At 51.2% G+C, this 17,585-nt stretch overlaps 1 protein-coding gene across 45 annotated transcripts in view; it reads left to right on the top strand.

Moving 5' to 3' along the window:
- LOC105484109 (calcium voltage-gated channel subunit alpha1 C) overlaps positions 1 to 17,585 on the top strand; it is a 649,973-nt gene that overhangs the window by 565,361 nt on the left and 67,027 nt on the right. For all 45 annotated transcript variants that reach the window (XM_071070623.1, XM_071070630.1, XM_071070633.1 and 42 more), the window contains 2 exons: positions 1,630 to 1,788; positions 2,388 to 2,498. In XM_071070623.1, the coding sequence (XP_070926724.1) occupies positions 1,630 to 1,788; positions 2,388 to 2,498 (270 nt within the window). The remainder of the gene's footprint in view (positions 1 to 1,629; positions 1,789 to 2,387; positions 2,499 to 17,585) is intronic.

The raw sequence follows: 17,585 nt of genomic DNA, 5'->3' as shown, positions 1-17,585 counted from the left end.
GCAAACCCCAGATCTGGCAAATGTGCTCAGCCGACCAATATCTATGAAGCTTCTACTTAAGGATACTCTGAAAGGTTTTGTCAAAAAACAAAAAATCCCATGCCCTATCTAGAAGTTAACAAGTTAGAAGGACCCAGTTGGGTCGGCACCATTGATACGGAGGAGAGAGACTAGAACTATGAGGGAGTGAGGGCTTTGGGGTGGGGAACAGGAGGGCTTCAGGAAACCACTCTTACATGGTTTCTTAAGTAAAACCCAGAGGACTCTGTGGGAGGTGGGGGCAGGAAAGAGGCTTAAGTGGGAGTGAGATGGTGATGCCAAGTATCGTGACAGGTTCTGGTAGCCGTGGAGAGCTGGCAGTGCCATGGCTGAGTCAGGAAGCTGTTAGGGTGGGAGGTAGGTGTAGTGCCTCAGGTCTGTTCCCCAGCTCGGCTCCCCCTGGGAGGAGTCCGTGGGGAAGCACATCCCTGTCTGTGAATACGGAGTGCCCACGGGAAGGAACGCAGCATGGTGTGCCCCTTGTGACCCTCACCAGGCCAGCCAATCCCCTGTGGGTCTTCAAGTCTACATCTCAGGCGTAGACTCACTCTGCTGGCTGGATTGAAAGAAGACAGGAAAGAGGGGAGGCCAGTTAGAAAGTGGAAATGAGAGAGGATTAGACCCCGATCTAATATCAGGTTAATGATGGTAGCGATAGAAAGAATAGGAGGAGGTAAAAGCATTAAGGCTCAGGCATTGGACAGCGGGGCTGAGGGTTTGAGAAGATGCCGGGGAGATTCCCCAGTTCCTGATCTGGAAGCCTGGGCAAAGTGCAGAGAAATGGACTGGCTCTTTGCCAGAGTCCCAAGAATCTAGTTAGCCCAGAATCTTCTTCCCTGTCAGTGAACTGTGTTTTTCCATCTTATGGACACTGGCAAATAAGAAAGATTGATTTAGTTGGCCAGGCTCAGTGGCTCATGCCTATAATACCAGCACTTTGGGAGGCCAAGGTGGGTGGATCACTTGAGGCCAGGAGTTTGAGAACAGCCTGGCCAACATGGCAAAACCCCATCTCTACTAAAAATACAAAAAATTAGCTGGACGTGGTGGCACGTGCCTGTAATCACAGCTACTTGGGAGGCTGAGGCAGGAGAATCGCTTGAGCCTGGGAGACGGAGGTTGCAGTGAGCCGAGATCATACCACTGCACTCCAGCCTGCTGGATTTAGGACAGGAAAAAAAACCGAGGAGAGAAGTACCCAAGGAAGGTCTGTAGCATGGGACGTAATCAGTGAGAAGCCCAGCTGTCAGTGGGTCAGCAAGCACATTCTTAGCGATGCCGACTCCCGGCTGAGGCACATGAAGGCATCACCAGGCGGAGGAAAGGAGATGTATGGTCCCCGCCTAGGACCTTGATATGGGGATTTGACAAGAAGGGGCTCTCTGCTTGATTAAGGGGGCCGTGGAAGAATCGAGACATTTTCCAAATAACATCTCCCACCTGTAAGTGAGCCAGAGCAGCCAATCTGACTTCTGGAGAACCCCACCCCGCAGTGTGTGGTTTCATTCACATCCCACACTTCTCTGCCAGCTCCCCCCACACCCTCCAGGTAACTAACCCCACTCTCCCCATCCTCCACCACCCTCCCAGCGACAGTGTGTGGAATACGCCCTCAAGGCCCGGCCCCTGCGGAGGTATATCCCCAAGAACCAGCACCAGTACAAAGTGTGGTACGTGGTCAACTCCACCTACTTCGAGTACCTGATGTTCGTCCTCATCCTGCTCAACACCATCTGCCTGGCCATGCAGGTCAGTCCAAGGGGGAGCACAGCCACGGTGCTGCAGGAGGGAGGCATGCCATGGGGATGGAAAGCGTAACGGAGCGGCAGGCAGCTCAGTGCATCGCCTTCCTGGCCGCCAAGGGAGGCAGCTGGAGAAAGACAAATATTCCCTGTCAAGGATGTGCTCCTCTCTGGGCCTTAGGGAAGAATCCATGGCACCCTGGGTTGATCAATGGAGAGAGGGGAGGAGATGGAGAAGGGAGGGAGTGAGCTGGACGCATTCGTTGTTGCCGGGAAGGCGTGGCGTGTGGAGGTGGGTTCTGCGTCCACCCGTCTTCAGGGGCAGAGCTTGTTCCCAAGCTCTTTTGAGTGCCGAAAGTCTCTATAAAGTCATCACAGCCAACTGGGGAAATGAACACAGATGTGTTCAGAGATGGTAGAGCAGGGAAGAGCTTGGAGTTCTCCTGAGTCCTCCTGACTGCCCACGGAGAGGTGGGTGGCCCTCTGGAGTTGGGTTTGAGGAAAGTCTTGCTGAGACAAGGGCCTCTGAGAAGGGTGGGCAAAAGGTGGGGAGGAGGAGAGACCTCCCTGCCCCGTGTTCACAGCTCCTCCCCTCTCCTGATGCAGCACTACGGCCAGAGCTGCCTGTTCAAAATCGCCATGAACATCCTCAACATGCTCTTCACTGGCCTCTTCACCGTGGAGATGATCCTGAAGCTCATTGCCTTCAAACCCAAGGTAGGCCTCTGAGAAAGACCTTTGATTCACAGGCGTCGGGGTGGACAGGACGGGGAGGTGGGGTGCAGGTATTGAAGGCAGAATCAGGGGAAGAGAGAAAAAGGCATCGGTGAAAGACCATCGCTGCTCCGATGATCAGAGCTCCAACTCCTCCACCTGCCCAGAGCTGAACCAGGCCAACTCCAGGAAACCCTCTCAGTTCTCGGTGTTGACCCTGGCTGAGATGCACAAGCTGCAGATTCCTCGCTGAGCTGAACCTCTGAGCCTCTCCTGGGAGAGGCAGGTGATGGTCTTTCTCCTATGTCCCATCCTCTAGTACATAACCTGTTATTAGAAGAAACTATGCCCATAGACTGGCAGACCAAACCTCTCCGGGCCCAGCCCCCCAGATCCACTCAGGCCTCTGTTCCACCCTCCTCCCATTTTATCAGCCACACAGACCAACCTCGTATAAAACATTCAGCCAGGGCTGGATTTGCTCAGGGCTCAGGGCTACAGCCTATGGGCACTCCTGTTCCCTGCCTCAGAGCTATGGCATTGCTGCTTACACGCTCTGGGGCAGGAAGAACAATTACCTGCAAATTTCTCTGCTTTATTCCTCGTTTGTAAGGGCAAGATTAGGCCTGCTCTGCTGAATGAGGCAGGGTCAGAATTCCTGTCCTTTGGATCATCTGTGCCCTTCCTAGCCAGTCACCCCCGCTGTCCTCAGTGGTGGAGGAGCAGACACTGCTGTGAGCCACACCTTCCACCCTGGGCCTCTGTAGATGGATCAGAATCACCGGCATCCACTGGCCGGGATTCACCACCAGGACAGCTGCTTCTGAGAGAGGCTATAAGAGCAACTGAGCAGCCCCCAGGCCACCGTAACACCTTTTGGAGAAGGATGAGAAGGAACGAGTTCTAGGAGCATCATGCGGTTGCAGACTTGAGACAACCTCTCCAGCTTTACTGAGCCTTCTCCTCCCTGCTTTAGTAGTTTTCCCAGATGCAACACAGATCAACAGGAGGCCAAGAGCTGTATTTTCTATTTTCATTCAAGTTTTCACTGGTCTGAAGATTAACTGGGGGTGGGGGAAGGTCCGGCTTGGCCTTCGAATCCATGTTCGTTGAGGAGATATCCATAGCCTTCTTTGCATGAATACTCACACTTTTGATTCCGTATCATGTGCTACACATATATCATCGCATGTCATCCTCAAAACGTCCCTATAAAGTGGGTATTAGCATCCCTCTGTAGAGGGGGGGAAGTGAGGCTCAAACAATGAAGTGCCCAGTATTAATTGCTCCACTACTAAGAACTGGCAGAACGGAGACTGGAATCTGGCACCTCTGACTTCACTGTATTTTCCACCACACTGAGGTTAACTAGCATTTTCCCAAGTCAAGTGCTGTGCGGGTATTTTTCAGGAAGAAGGAAACAAGCTTGGAAGGACTTAAAAGGCAAGACAGTATTCTTACAATGCAGGTACTTCTCTCGCTCAAAGAGTGCCTGGGGATCCCAGCTGATTTTCATAGAGTAAGGCTCCTAAAGGACATCCTTTGGTGATAGAACGGTGGTTTCCTGCCTCCTCCAGAGAAGCAAGTACACTCTTTTTCACCTTCCTGTACAAGTCCCATTTAGGAGGACAGATCTTGTCCTGACCTAGAGAGGACCCCTGGGTTGCCCTGACACCTTCCTTAGGGCACATGGTGTCTCTGGCCATGCATGGCCCTGTTCCAAGCCCTGCAGCCCAGGAGCTCTGACAGTTCACCACCCACAGCAGCATGACCAGCTGAGGCTAGGAGTGCAGTCACTGCCGAACCGAGCCTCGGTCTCGGTCTCGGGTGACATCCTCTCAGTGGGAAAACTGGCGTCGTTTTCATCCAGTGTCATGAGACATATGGTTTAAATATTTCAAAGCCTTGAGTCATTCCACAATTGACTCAGATGTGTTTCTGACGATGTCTGAGGCAGTCTGGAGAGCTTGCAGTGGACTTTCTGAATCATGCCTCCTGAGCACGGGAGACATACAGACAACCTTCCCTGGGAAGTGCCTGAAATTGACACCTGCGGGAGCTTTGGTCTAAAAGGCACTCCACCTAAATCCTGCAAATCAAGGAACAAGCCAGTTTCCTAGGAATTAACCATTGCGGGTGGTCTAAACCATAAAGTGCCTCCTAATTTCCTCTGTCCCTGGTTTTCTGTTGTGAGAAGATGGGGCAAGATAACAGAGACTTTTACCCAAGAAGAAGGAGAGCCATCCTGGGGCCATTTGCATTTCACACTCCTATGGTGTAAAGAGAAAGGAAAATGGATCTTTCCCTGTGAATTTCCCTACAAGGGCTCTGGCAAGAGGGGGATAAAGGTGTCCACCCAGTTGGGAGCATCGTGGAGCACAGCTGGGTCCCTGGATTCTTTCTGAGCTATGTTCTTCATTCACAAATAGACTCCAGGAAAAGCAGCTCCAAAATTTAACCCAACTGGAAAAACCTGAAGCTCTGGAAGAAATATTCAGCTGGATCTGGCCCAAGAACCAGTGGCTTCTAACCATGACCTGAATCCATGACAACTTTCATTTCCCACCATTAACTAGGACTCCGTGCTGCACTTTTTATTTCACCGGCGTGCTGTTTGTGCATGACCCAGATGAGCATCAGCATTTGCTGTGAAAGGACGGCTAGGAACCAAGGATGTCAAAGACAGTCTGAAGTTGTCACTGCTTATGTTTCGTCTCTGCAACTGGCTGGTTGGTTGTTGCATCAGCCAGTCAACTTATATTCTTGCTTCATTCTTTCATTGTTTTCATGGTCATGGATGTTCCCAATTTCTTCATTTCTGTGTGTTCTCCTCACCACTCCATAGAAAATAAATTTACTCAAGTAAGTCCCTGCCTAAAACCTAACCATCCCACTCCTTAAATTCATACTCTGTTCACACATTAAAAAAAAAATCACACAAAGAAACTAGGGATCAACATAAACCAGTTTAGATTGAGTCGGTCCCCCACAAAGCCTCAGGAACCTGCGGGGATGGTTTGAAGAGAGTGAGGTGGATCATGGCAGCATTGATTTGAACAGTGAACAGTGATCCAGAAGGACCTCCTTCCATAGAAGGGAGAGGCCATGACCTGGAGATAACCGGATGTCCCCTGCGCCCCACACGATGGTGCAGGACCAGGTTGGGCAGCATGAAAAGTGCTGCCTGGAATATTCTGAAGGTAATTAAATAACTGGATTGTTCTATCATGAACTGATGCTTGTCAGCAAAGACAGGAAAATAAATTTTAAAGATACTGTTATAGATTTGAACTGAAAAATATGCAATGTCTAGGGAAAAAGTCTAATAGAAATGGCTAAGATCTCTACAGAGAAAATGATAAAATTGAAAGGAATTCAAGAAAAGCTGATAACTGAAGACATCTGCCACGTTCCTGAATTGGAAAGCTCAATATTATTAAGGTATCATTTCTCCTCAAACTGATCCATAGGCTCAATACCATTCCAGTTAAAACTCCCAATTGCACTTCGCTGGAGGTGAGAATGGCAGAAGAGGGAGCCGCACCACAAATCCTTTATGGCCAACAGGATGAGGCTGGGTGGTCCTGAGGCTTCAGCCCCTTTGGGCAGCTCTGACGTCACCAAGGAGGCAATGCACAGGAGCCTGGCGCGGGAAGCAGTGTCTGTCTCAGCTACTCCACTGTCAGCTGCTGTTAGTGGGAGTGATGATGTCACTTAGTTGCCTGAGGTTTACTGTCGAGGATGTCTCAGCAAGGGCACTGGGGAAGGAGGAGCTGCAGGAGGCAGTGAGTGAGAGGCTGGGCTCCAAGCCTCTCCTCCTCAGTGGAACATGGTGTGCCCAGGAAGCCAGGGGTTCACCCCATGGAAGGCTCCTAACTCGTCCCCTCCCCACAAGCTCCCACCTGGACCATGGAGGGGTGAAGCAGCTGAGACTCACCTCTGCCCCTCAGCTGGAACCAGCCCACACAGGGAGCAGCCAGTACTCACCTCCCTGAGAGGAGGATGCTGGAGAGGCCTTGACCCTGGCAGCTCTCTGGAATCAAAGTCTCAATCTCCCTTTTCGGTTTTCTCCCATCCTGAGAATGGTCCAGAGGGGAGAGTGGACCCAGAGTGAAGGCACTCGTTGGCCCTTCTGATGCCCTGCTTTCTTTTTATTTATTTCTTTATTTATTATTATTATACTTTAAGTTCTAGGGTACATGTACATAACGTGCAGGTTTGTTACATATGTATATTTGTGCCATGTTGCTGTGCTGCACCCATCAACTCGTCAGCACCCATCAACTCGTCATTTACATCAGGTATAACTCCCAGTGAAATCCCTCCCCCCTCCCGCCTCCCCATGATAGGCCCCGGTGTGTGATGTTCCCCTTCCCGAGTCCAAGTGATCCCATTGTTCAGTTCCCACCTATGAGTGAGAACATGCGGTGTTTGGTTTTCTGTTCTTGCAATAGTTTGCTGAGAATGATGGTTTCCAGCTGCATCCATGTCCCCACAAAGGACACAAACTCATCCTTTTTTATGGCTGCATAGTATTCCATGGTGTATATGTGCCACATTTTCTTAATCCAATCTGTCACTGATGGACATTTGGGTTGATTCCAAGTCTTTGCTACTGTGAATAGTGCCGCGATGAACATACGTGTGCATGTGTCTTTATAGCAGCATGATTTATAATCCTTTGGGTATATACCCAGTAATGGGATGGCTGGGTCATATGGTACTTCTAGTTCTAGGTCTTTGAGGAATCGCCATACTGTTTTCCATAATGGTTGAACTAGTTTACAGTCCCACCAACAGTGTAAAAGTGTTCCTATTTCTCCACATCCTCTCCAGCACCTGTTGTTTCCTGACTTTTTAATGATTGCCATTCTAACTGGTGTGAGATGGTATCTCATTGTGGTTTTGATTTGCATTTCTCTGATGGCCAGTGATGACGAGCATTTTTTCATGTGTCTGTTGGCTGTATGCATGTCTTCTTTGGAGAAATGTCTGTTCATATCCTTCGCCCACTTTTTGATGCAATCTACTCGTCCGACAAAGGGCTAATATCCAGAACCTACAAAGAACTCAAACAAATTTACAAGAAAAAATCAAACAACCCCTGCTTTCTTGAATAAGCATCTGAAACCTCAGAAGGCCTGGCCCCTTTCCCACCAGTTCCCAGTCTCCACTCTCCTCTTTCTGTCTGGGCCTCCTCAGCCCGGTTGCTTCAGCTTCTTGAAGCCAGATGGTTTCTCTCATCCCCCCTACCCTTTCTTCTGGTGATTTTCTGCCAGAAGTCGACACATACATAATGGAGCCCCTCTCGACTGCGTTAGACAGTCTCTCGTCCTGGCCCGAGTGAGTTTTTCCCACTATCAGTTACCCCAGCCAACCCTGGCTTTCCCCAGCCGGTGGCCGCTGCGAGCACCCAGGCCCTTTCCCTGCAGACTCTTTCCCACCCAGTGAGTCTTGCCGCTGCGGGCCCCCATAGCGTGTGTTCCAGTGAGCCATGGGGCATCCAGACACTCTTTTCCACGGTCGATTGGACTTCTGTCTAGATTTCCCCATTAGCATTTTACTGCCCTAGTGACCCTGAAATCTGAGAGCCCTGAGCCCCTCCAGGTTCTTAGCTGATCCCCTCTGGGGTGCAGAGCCTTGTCCAGCTGCTGGCCAGACTTGCCGCCTCATGGCCTCCATGCCACTTCCAAAGTGGGGACAGCCTCCTCACCACGGCTCCTCTCCAGCCTTCCTGCCGACGCTCTTGCCCTGCCCGCTGGTCTCTGCTGGGCCCGGCAGGCCTTACCACAGCCATGTAAGTCGTCTGGGGCTGTGGCACCTGCCTGTCCCCACACACACAGGATATGGCTGGCATTTTCAGAGTATCAGCTAAGAACGGGGCAGTAGTTCAGCTGCCACAGTCTTGTCTGCTTTGGGGGCTTCAAAGAAGCCCCCGTTATCTTTCAGGAAAGAGGAAATGAAGGCAGTGAAGCCTTGGCCTTGGCTGCTTCTCAGAGAGTAGAGAGACAGAAAGAGGAGAGGTTTCTTCAGTCCCCCGCCTGTTGTCCTGAGGAATCCGTCAACGAGGCCCTGGGCACTTCCCTAAACGAGGGTGAGGGATGAGTCAGGACTAGTCGGTAGCCTGGTGAATGAGATGCTGCCAGAACCAGAGCTGCTCAGGACCCTGGAGTTCAAATGCTGGCTCTCATTGGGGCCACCCTTCATAGCACAGCTCTGGGCCAGCCTTGCCCTGGTCTCCCTGGCACAGGTGCCAGCTAAGCTATAGGGAGAGCCAGGAGGCCCTGGAATGGTCCTCCTAGTGGCGGGCACCCTGGAGTTCCTGTGCCAAAACCAGCCTGCTCTGCATTGTGAAGGCTCTGAGCTGACAGAGGCTATTGCTGGCCTTGGACTTTCCACACCCAGAGGCAGCCCTCCTTGTATCTAGTGTGCCCATGTGGGGCCAGAGATCCCGTGGCTTCCAGAGCAGTCTTTTCTCTGCAGGCTGTGCTGTTCTTAGGACTGGTTTCTGCTCGTAGGAATGATTCTTGGCCCTGACGTAGGTGGGCACAGGCCCTGCGGAGGGGAGAAATCTTTGGGGATACCCGGAGGATGTGGCTCAAATGGAAAGGTCGTCACCAGCCACCTTGTTTTCACTGGGCTTGTGTCAAAAGGCACTGATGAGAGCTGGGTTGGGGCTCTAGGTTCGCATATGGATGGGCGAGGGAAAGTTGGAACAGGGAGGTGGGTGCCTGGGGAAGAACACTTGCTTCCACAGAGAACAAACAGCCCAGTTTCTCATCTGCTCTGTCAGCTCTGTCCGTGTCTAGAAACTTCTGTTCTTTAGATTCAGCATGGTCTCTTTGGGTAAATAGCTTTTGTCACATGACCTGAAGATGCTGTGGTCCCTCCCCCAGCCAGCTTGGGGTTCTCCAGGGGCATCCATACCCTGTGCAGATGCAGGGGGACTTCAGAGGCTGAGGGTCCAGAATGCTCAGGTGTGGACCTCCTGTTTTAGTGTTGGAGTCTTTGGTTCCAGGAGTGAGCCGCTCCCAGGAAAGGGACCAGATTCTGACATTCCCCTGGCAGGTGGAGAAGTTGGGAGGGCACCCCCAGCAGACAACTCGGCCCCCAAGTCAAAGGTCAGATCTGCCTGTCTGAACAAGGGAAGAGAAACCACCTTACAAACTGTAAGCCAGGCCTCTTTTCCTGCCCAGGCCAGGGTGTCAGTCTGGATGGTAATCAGACATGTTCTCTGTCCCCGGGAGGAGGCAAGTGGATGGCACACAAAAAACAGGCTCCTGAAGGTTGCCAGTGGCGACAGAAACAGCCACAGGAGAAGAGAGTGCATGAGCCTGTGTCAGAGCAGCGGCTCACCAGCCTAAGGAGAGGTGGTGTGGCAATGGCCACAAGGCCCCAAACTGCCCCACTGGAGCCCTGGGGCAGCCAGGGCAGAGGCAGTGGGAAGAATGCCAGAGCCAGAATTCTTCTAAAGGCACCAATGTGTCCACCTGAGGGGCCAGGGGAACCCTGCAGGCCTAAATCCATCCGGCCTGAGCTGGGCCTTCCCCGGAGGCAGGAAAGGTGCCGATGTCCACACACTCTTCCATGGACTGTTGAGAGACATTTCAGAACTTGTTCTTAAAAGCTCAGTCAAGGACCAGGAGAAGGAAGGCGAAAGTGGGATGGCCAGGAGGCAAGGATGCACACTGGGGCCCCTTCCTCTTTTCGAAAGCTGAGAATCTTCTGGGAATCTTGGTTTGTTTTTCAGTCATGTTTTTGGCAGTAATGACATTGCCGGCTGAAATGTACTTTCTCTCCAACTTGACCTCTGCCTCCACCTGTGCCACTCTCCAGGCATCATCCTCTTCCAACTGTTTTAAATTGGCCACGCACTTCTGCATGATGCAGTAATTTTTGTGAAGTTTTAATTTTTACAAAATGTATTTTCCTTCATTTCTTCGCTTCATCATCTGCTGCCCCCAGATCCCACCCAGAGAGGAATTTCTGGTAGATTGCGACCCAGGAAGGCTAGATCCCACCTCAGCATCACCTTGAAGAAGCCAGGGCTGAGCAGACAGGACAGGAAGAGCTTCCTACAAGCACTTGTTCCTTCCATGTCTGTTTCTCCGTACAGTAGGAAGACTGCCTTAGCATACTGTGGTGAGACTGAGTGAGGTCATCTCTACAGAGGAATGAAGGCTTCAGGGAAAGTGCCATTCAGATGAAACTCAGCTGGATCCCTATGCCTGGGGAGTCTGCACCCAGCTTTCTAACTCAGCATCAAGGAACTTCACCTCCAGCCAGGGTGTGCCCTCTTGCCCGTGATCATTTTAAATGGGCCCTTTTGTAATATTGGTATTCTGGCATCTTTCATCCTGAGCCCACGTATTCTATCCCTTCAGTCTGATGTCCGCCTCACACCATAAAATAACTTTAAGGCTCATCTTAATGCATCCTTGAAGTTGGGTTGTGCAAGCATCAACCATGTTACCAGCATCTAAACTATCACTCCCCTTTCGTGTGGCTAATGCAACCCATTAGTCGGCTTTTCAAGCCTTCAGCTCAGTTTTTCACCATTCCCTCTTTCTCGGTGCCTAGGCCTTGCCATTCTTCATAGTCTTTATTTCAAGAACTCTTTGTTCGTGCGACTTGGCTAGTGTTTTGCTGCAGGCTAAAGTTCGCCAACAACCCCCAAAATATTTTGTGGAGCAGCTCACGTGCTAGGCGGTATGCTTGGTGCCGGGAACGAATCATGAGTACAAGCAGGTAGGTAAGGCCACACTTGCCTGGGGCGACTTTGGCCCACTCTTGGGACTTGTAGCGTCCCCAGTTCACCCTCTCATTTCACTAGGAAACCTCCCTGTCATCTGACATTCATATTTCAACTTAAAAAGAAGCAGTCGATAAACGCATTGACCCATTTGGTATCAATGCCTACACCTGAGCTCAAGTAACATTTAGAAGCACTGGAGGGAAGCAAACAGCATATATTGTCAATGAAGAACCAGACATGAAGCTAGATATTTTACTTTCCTCATCTCATTCAATCCATAAGACGAATATTATAGCCTCCCATTTTACATCTGAAGAAACTGGAGGTCAGAGAAAGGCTAGGTAAGGAGTCCAGGGCTGGCTTTTTGTTGTTATTGTTAGCTTGTAACAACCACCATCCTGCTTAGTATGCACCCTATACTGCTCTAAGCACCTTAACAAATAGGAATGCATTTAATCGTGGTAAAAATCCTGGGATTCTGTTGCAGGTTTAGGTGACTCAAAAGCCACTCTTTCCACAACAACCCCATTAAAACAGGAAATGTGGACAGGCCCAGTTGCTGCTGTGCACTCAGTGGGCCCTCGGTAAATGTTAGCTGTCTTCCTTCTAAGAAGATCCGAGACAGAAAGAAAGAAAGCCATTCTCGAGTGACCACCCTCTGCAATGAAAAGTGTTCACTCCACTCCTACGTCCTGCCGCCTTCTCCGAGGCCGCTTGCCGCCCTTCCCTCCCATTCAGCCATTCTCTCTGTGGCCCCTGCATTCCCTAGATTGCTTTGGACCTTTGGATTTTGTTTCCAAATCTGAGTTGACAAGCACTTTCAGGAGAGGGGGCAGTCAGCTGACAGGTGGGCTCAGGAAAGTGAAACAAGCCTGCTACACACTCACATGCATGTGTTTGCACACATATGTGCAGTGGGAAGACTTACACATTGGGGACACAAAAATTGCCAAATTCATCAATGGCAGGAGCTGTTTCATGTTCTTCTCTGTGCCATGAGAGGCATTCAGTGAAAGTCTGATGCCTGCATGGATGAATGAGAATTATGAGCCGGGAAAAGAAAGTCAGAATATTCGTGTCAGAAAAGATCCAGACCATTGAGCTTCCCTGAGTGCAGAAATCTCTACACCGTCCTGCTTTCTGCCATACGAGTCTCCTTGTTTCTAGAGGTAGCTCTGTCAGAAATCCTTCTTTATACTGAATTAAAACGTACCTCTCTGTAACTTCCCCTTATCCGTACTTCCTTTTCCATCTTTTCTTTCTGTAAGTAGTTCCTGAGCGCCTCAGTGATGATGTGGAAGCATAGTACCATCTTTACAGGGCTCACAGAGTAGTGCAGGACACACCAATACACAGTAAACAAAGGTTTCAGATGGGGTAAGGGCTGCGGTGGGGAAACGGAAGAGTGTGGGTGAAGAGTCACCCGTTTAAAATAAGGAGGTCAGGAAGGCAGCATTTGTGCTGAGCCCTGGAGGCTGAAAAGGAGCCAGAAGTAGAGCATTTCAGGCAGAAGGAAGAGCAAAGACCCTGAGGCAGGGGCAAGCTCAGCTCGTTCTGGAAACCGAGAGCAACGGTGAAAAGGACTGTGCTGGAGCTGCAGGCCCTTCAGGACCCCAGTAAGGGGTGTGCACTTCCTGTGACTGTCCTTGGAAACCACAGGGATGGGCCATTCAGTAGGGAGATTATATAATCTGATTTCCATTTTTTAACCAGCATGCTGGCTGCTCATTGACAAATGACTGGTGTGGTGAGATGGGGAGCAGCAAGGAGCCCGATGCTGGGAAGGCAGGTGGCCATGGAAGCGACGGAGCGAGGGGGGCAGAGTCATGACATCATTGGATGGTGAACTGGATGTGAGGATGAGGAACAGGAATCAGAGACAGCTCCGGGGTTCCTGGCTTTCCCTGAGTGGATGGAAGAGTGGTGTCATTTGCTGACATAGAGAAGAACAGGAAGAAACCAGTTTAAAGTGAGAATGTGGGGATATATTAGGTTAGAAAATGTCACGTAGGCTGTGAAAATCTGGAATTCAGACAGGCGATCTGGGCTGGAGATGTATTTTAGGAGTCAGCGCCGTCTATTCCCTCTGAAGATAGAAACTCCAAGAATCCTGTCCAGAATCATGTCCTGGGAGAAGTGTTGGAGAACGTGCAGAATTGGAAGGAAACTTGGAGAGAGGAGAGGAAGGAGAAGGAAAGGGGTCTGGAGGCCAAGAGCCAGCTGAAATGAGGGGTGGAGAAGAAAATATCATTTCCCAGGATAAGAGCAGGGATGAGTTAAGCCAGCTGCCAAGAACAAAGAAACAGTCCTCCAGGCCTTCTAGAAACAGCGGACAGGCAGAGGGAGGCCAGAATGCTGCCCTGCTGTCCAGAGGGTGACGTGAAAAGGGCTGGACAGAGGCCAGTGCGCACAGGCCCTTCAGGACCACAGTGAGGGGTGTGGACTTCCTCTGACTGTCCTTGGAAACCACAGGGATGGGCCATTCAGTGGGGGAATTGCATAATGTGATCTGGGGTCTTCAGTGTGCACCTTTGCCCTCACCCACGTCTTCCCGTCCTGAGCATCACAGATGTCCCTGAGTGTGCCCCTCCTTCTCCCATACTAGAAATCTTGGCCCTGGAGGAGCTCAAAAGCCAGGCCTTCCCAGACCTTGCTGGACATGTTTGCGACAGAACTAGGGCCTTCTCCTTTTCCCAACTGTGCAGAATTGAATTTACAGGCCTCGTGATTCCATAAAAGGAATTTCCAAGACAGAGCTTCTGCACTTCTCTTTGGCTACGAGGTTCTTTGCTATAAAAATCTCAGATAATGGGGGAGTGTACCCCGCCCCCAGTCCAGTGCTGAAGCTAGGGACAAGCGTTCTCTTACGGCTCTTTTCTTTCCTCCACAATCTTTCCTCTCTCCTCGCTCTGCCCACCACCCACCACCTCACCTGTGTTCTGTCCCTACAGTGGTCAGGGCAGCCTGAGACTCAGAAGTCTGGCCGGCTCAGTTTTCCATCTCCTGGTGGGCCTTCTGTGGGGCCTCAGGGCAGATCTTCAGGGCCAGTGGCTGTTCTCAGCCTCGCGGGGATAACCCTGACCGCAGCCAGAAATGCCCTGCTCTCGGAGTCACTTTTGAGGAAGAGATGTGCATCTCTATGTAGACTTTCAATGTACAGGGAAAGGCTTGAAATCTTTTGCAGGAGCCCAGGGCTTGGTCATTCACTGCTCTGCGTTCAGGCCTACTCTTTGGGAAGGTATTCAAGAACAGTCTAAGATGCTGACTGAAGAAAAAAACAGTGGCAGTCTAGTGGGACAAGGGTTTAGGATTTGGGATGAAAGGAAAGTGGCTGTTGATTGGGTCACATTCAAACATCGAGACTGTTGGTTCCTGCCTGGCATTCTCCCTCCCATCCCTCCCCTCCTCTGCCTCCCCTGCCGTAGCCTCTCTGGGTCTCTGCAGAAGCCTCGCTGTTCCTCACGGTTCTGCTTCGTCCTGAGTGCCCCCACGAGCCTCTCTGTGGTTCCCCATTGTCCGCAGAGGCAGCTGCTCTGGCCGGCCCCGTCCTCCAGCCCTCGTCTCCTGTTCAGGGCCACCCATGCTCTGGGTCACGCCTCACCTTCTCCTAAACACCCTATGCTGGACTTCCAGGCCGGGCTCCAGTGCTGCATCCTTCAAGCTGCCTCCCGAGATCAACCTGGCTAGAAGCAGTCTCCACTGCCTCTGAGCTCCCAGAGCACCCTTTTCTCTTTTCCGGCATTTAATCAGAGCTCTTGATGGAAACGTCTCATCCCTCTAGCAAGACTTGTTAGTCTTTGAGCAGGACTGTCTCTTGGTGGCATCCACACTGACCGCCTTCCAGATGCTAGCACAGTAACACCGTGTGCCTGTCATCTCTGTCAGTGTCACTGAATGAAGGCCAACCAAAGACAAGCAGCTTCCTCTGGGGTGCCCCTCCTTGCAAAAGTGACTCCAGCCCCTGGCTTACAAGCTCCAGCATCCAGCGAGGACACCCCCTTCAGTTCTCCACCCACCACAAGAGCTTGTCACTCTCTGGGGTGGTCCGCTGGAAAAGAAGGCAGAGCTAGAAGGCAAAGACGGTGGCTTTGGAGCGGGCATCGTGCCATGCTCAGCAGGACTCAGCAGCATGGCCGCCCAGGTCAGGGAAATTCTGGCTTAAGTGTGCTCAGACAGTTCAGCGCAGAGGGCCCTGAGACTACCCCAGGCCAAAGTTCTGAAATTCAACCCTCCCAGGCTTATTGGAGGATGGGGTCCTTGTTTGGGGGTTTGTTTTGTTTCCCTGGTTGGTTGTAATGCCGATTAACACCCCCACAGACCTAGTGTTCTACAGAACACGGTTCTGGAAATCCGTAGGGGCATCCCCATGATTCGGGGAGGTAAAACTGACATTTAGTGGATGGGACTGAGGATGCCGAAGGAGGGTTTGGCCCAGCGAAGGGGCATCCTTGGGCCCTGTGGCGTGTTTGGGAAATATTTATCCGAGGAGCCCCTTTCATGGGTGATGTTCAGTGACACTGATAGTGGGGGAGTCTTCAGTGGCTGGCCAGTGGCCGAGGCTCAGCGAGGATAACAGTGCCACTAGAAATATGACCATATCTTGGATTGTATGACTGCATTTCCTTACTAACCTGGAATATTCACATTGAAAAACTTGAAGAGCAAGCAAGAATTTTATTTCAAAAATCCTATGGAAACCTAGACATTCTCTTGGGCTAGGTCTTCAGTCCTTTCTGGACCCAATGCTCTTCTTTTTGGAACAGTCTCCCCACCTACTGTATACTCCATGTCCCCACAGAGCTCCACAGCGCCCCGTGGTGGCCAGTGTCACCCCCTCGCTAGGAATCCACACGTAGCCTCAGGCTGGCTGACTCAGCCTCTTAGTGACTTTTAGACGAAACCTATTTATCCAATCTGTTGAGAAACTGCAGTGTCCACCACCGTCCACAGAAACCCCAAGGTGGAGAAATGCGTTAAAAGGAGTAGAAAACGGACCGGGAAAGAAGGGCAGCAGCTGGGGATGAAATGCAGCAACTCTCGCCCCAGCCTTCGCCATCGGCACAGAATTCAGAGGCCAAAGCTGTGTGGGCCCAGCTCCTGCATTCCCCTGATTATTATTTATTTGCAGAGTGCCCACGGGGCACCTGGTACCACGCAGCGCTCCTTAAACAGGCAGGCCCCAGCTTTGCCAGGAGGACCTTCCCCGCTGTGGCTCTGCACCCAGGGATTTGCATATTGTTGCAACATTGTGACAGGCTTCTCTCCTGCCTGGTGCTGGAGAGCTTAAAAGTCACTATGAAGGATAAAAAATAATTATATGACTTGCATAAAGCCTTTGTGTGGGAAGGGTAGTATTAGCTACTACATTTAATTATTTAATGTAGAAAATTATTCACACTGTGTAAAAAAGCCCGGTGGGAAAGTACACTGTGGTTTCCGTCCCCGGCCCTGCCACAGGGAAAGAAACTGGAACACGCCGGGCTGGTAGAAAGAAGAGGGATTCCCAGACCTACCGGGTGCGTCGGCGGTAACCCAACCCACTGAAGCCCAAGGTGCTGCCAGTGCTTCTGGCCCTGCGCTGGGCCAGCCTGACTTAGAGGCAGGAAGGACCTTCTCTGACACAGAGGCTGTGGGTGTGCAGGAAGGTAGCCTCTCAGCAAGAACTCCAACAACGACAGTAATAGTAGCAACTGCAGCAACCAGTCAGCACTTTCTCAGTGCCAGACAGGGCAGGTATGAACTCGTATCATTCTCACAAAGCCCTACGAGGGGGCCAGGCACAGTGGCTCACACCTGTAATCCCAGCACTTTGGGAGGCCGAGGCCAGAGAGCCATTTGAGCCCAGGAGTTCCAGACCACCCTGGGCAAGACCCTATCTCTACAAAAAAAAAAAAAAAATTCTATTTTTTAGTTAGTCAGGTACAGTGGCACACACCCGTAGTCCCAGCTCCTTGGGAGGCTGAGACAAGAGGATCTCTTGTGCCCAGGAGGTGGAGGCTGCAATGAAATATTATTGCAACACTGCACTCCAGCCTGGATGACAGAGTTAAACCCTGTCTCTAAAAATAAAATAAAATGAAAACCCTACAAGGGCAAGTACTCTGGTTATTCCCATGCTGCAGGTAGGGAAGCTGAGGCAGAGAGGTTAGGTAACCTGCCTGCACAACCCGAGGCTCACTGTGGGAAGTGAAGGCAGTCTATCATTTTATTCACAGCTTGTTCAAGAGTGTGGATGCAGGTTGCTGGCCAGATCCCCTGGCAGAGGAGCACTGGCCCGCTAAGTTAGAGATGCCAAAGGGCGGGGGTGATAGGATGGGCTGTGGGAGCTTTCCGAG

This window comes from Macaca nemestrina, chromosome 10, assembly GCF_043159975.1.
Source record: "Macaca nemestrina isolate mMacNem1 chromosome 10, mMacNem.hap1, whole genome shotgun sequence".
NCBI classification, from domain to species: Eukaryota; Metazoa; Chordata; class Mammalia; order Primates; family Cercopithecidae; genus Macaca; species Macaca nemestrina.
The sequence above is the reverse complement of the archived record's forward strand: the minus strand, read 5'-3'. Positions and strand labels throughout refer to the sequence as shown.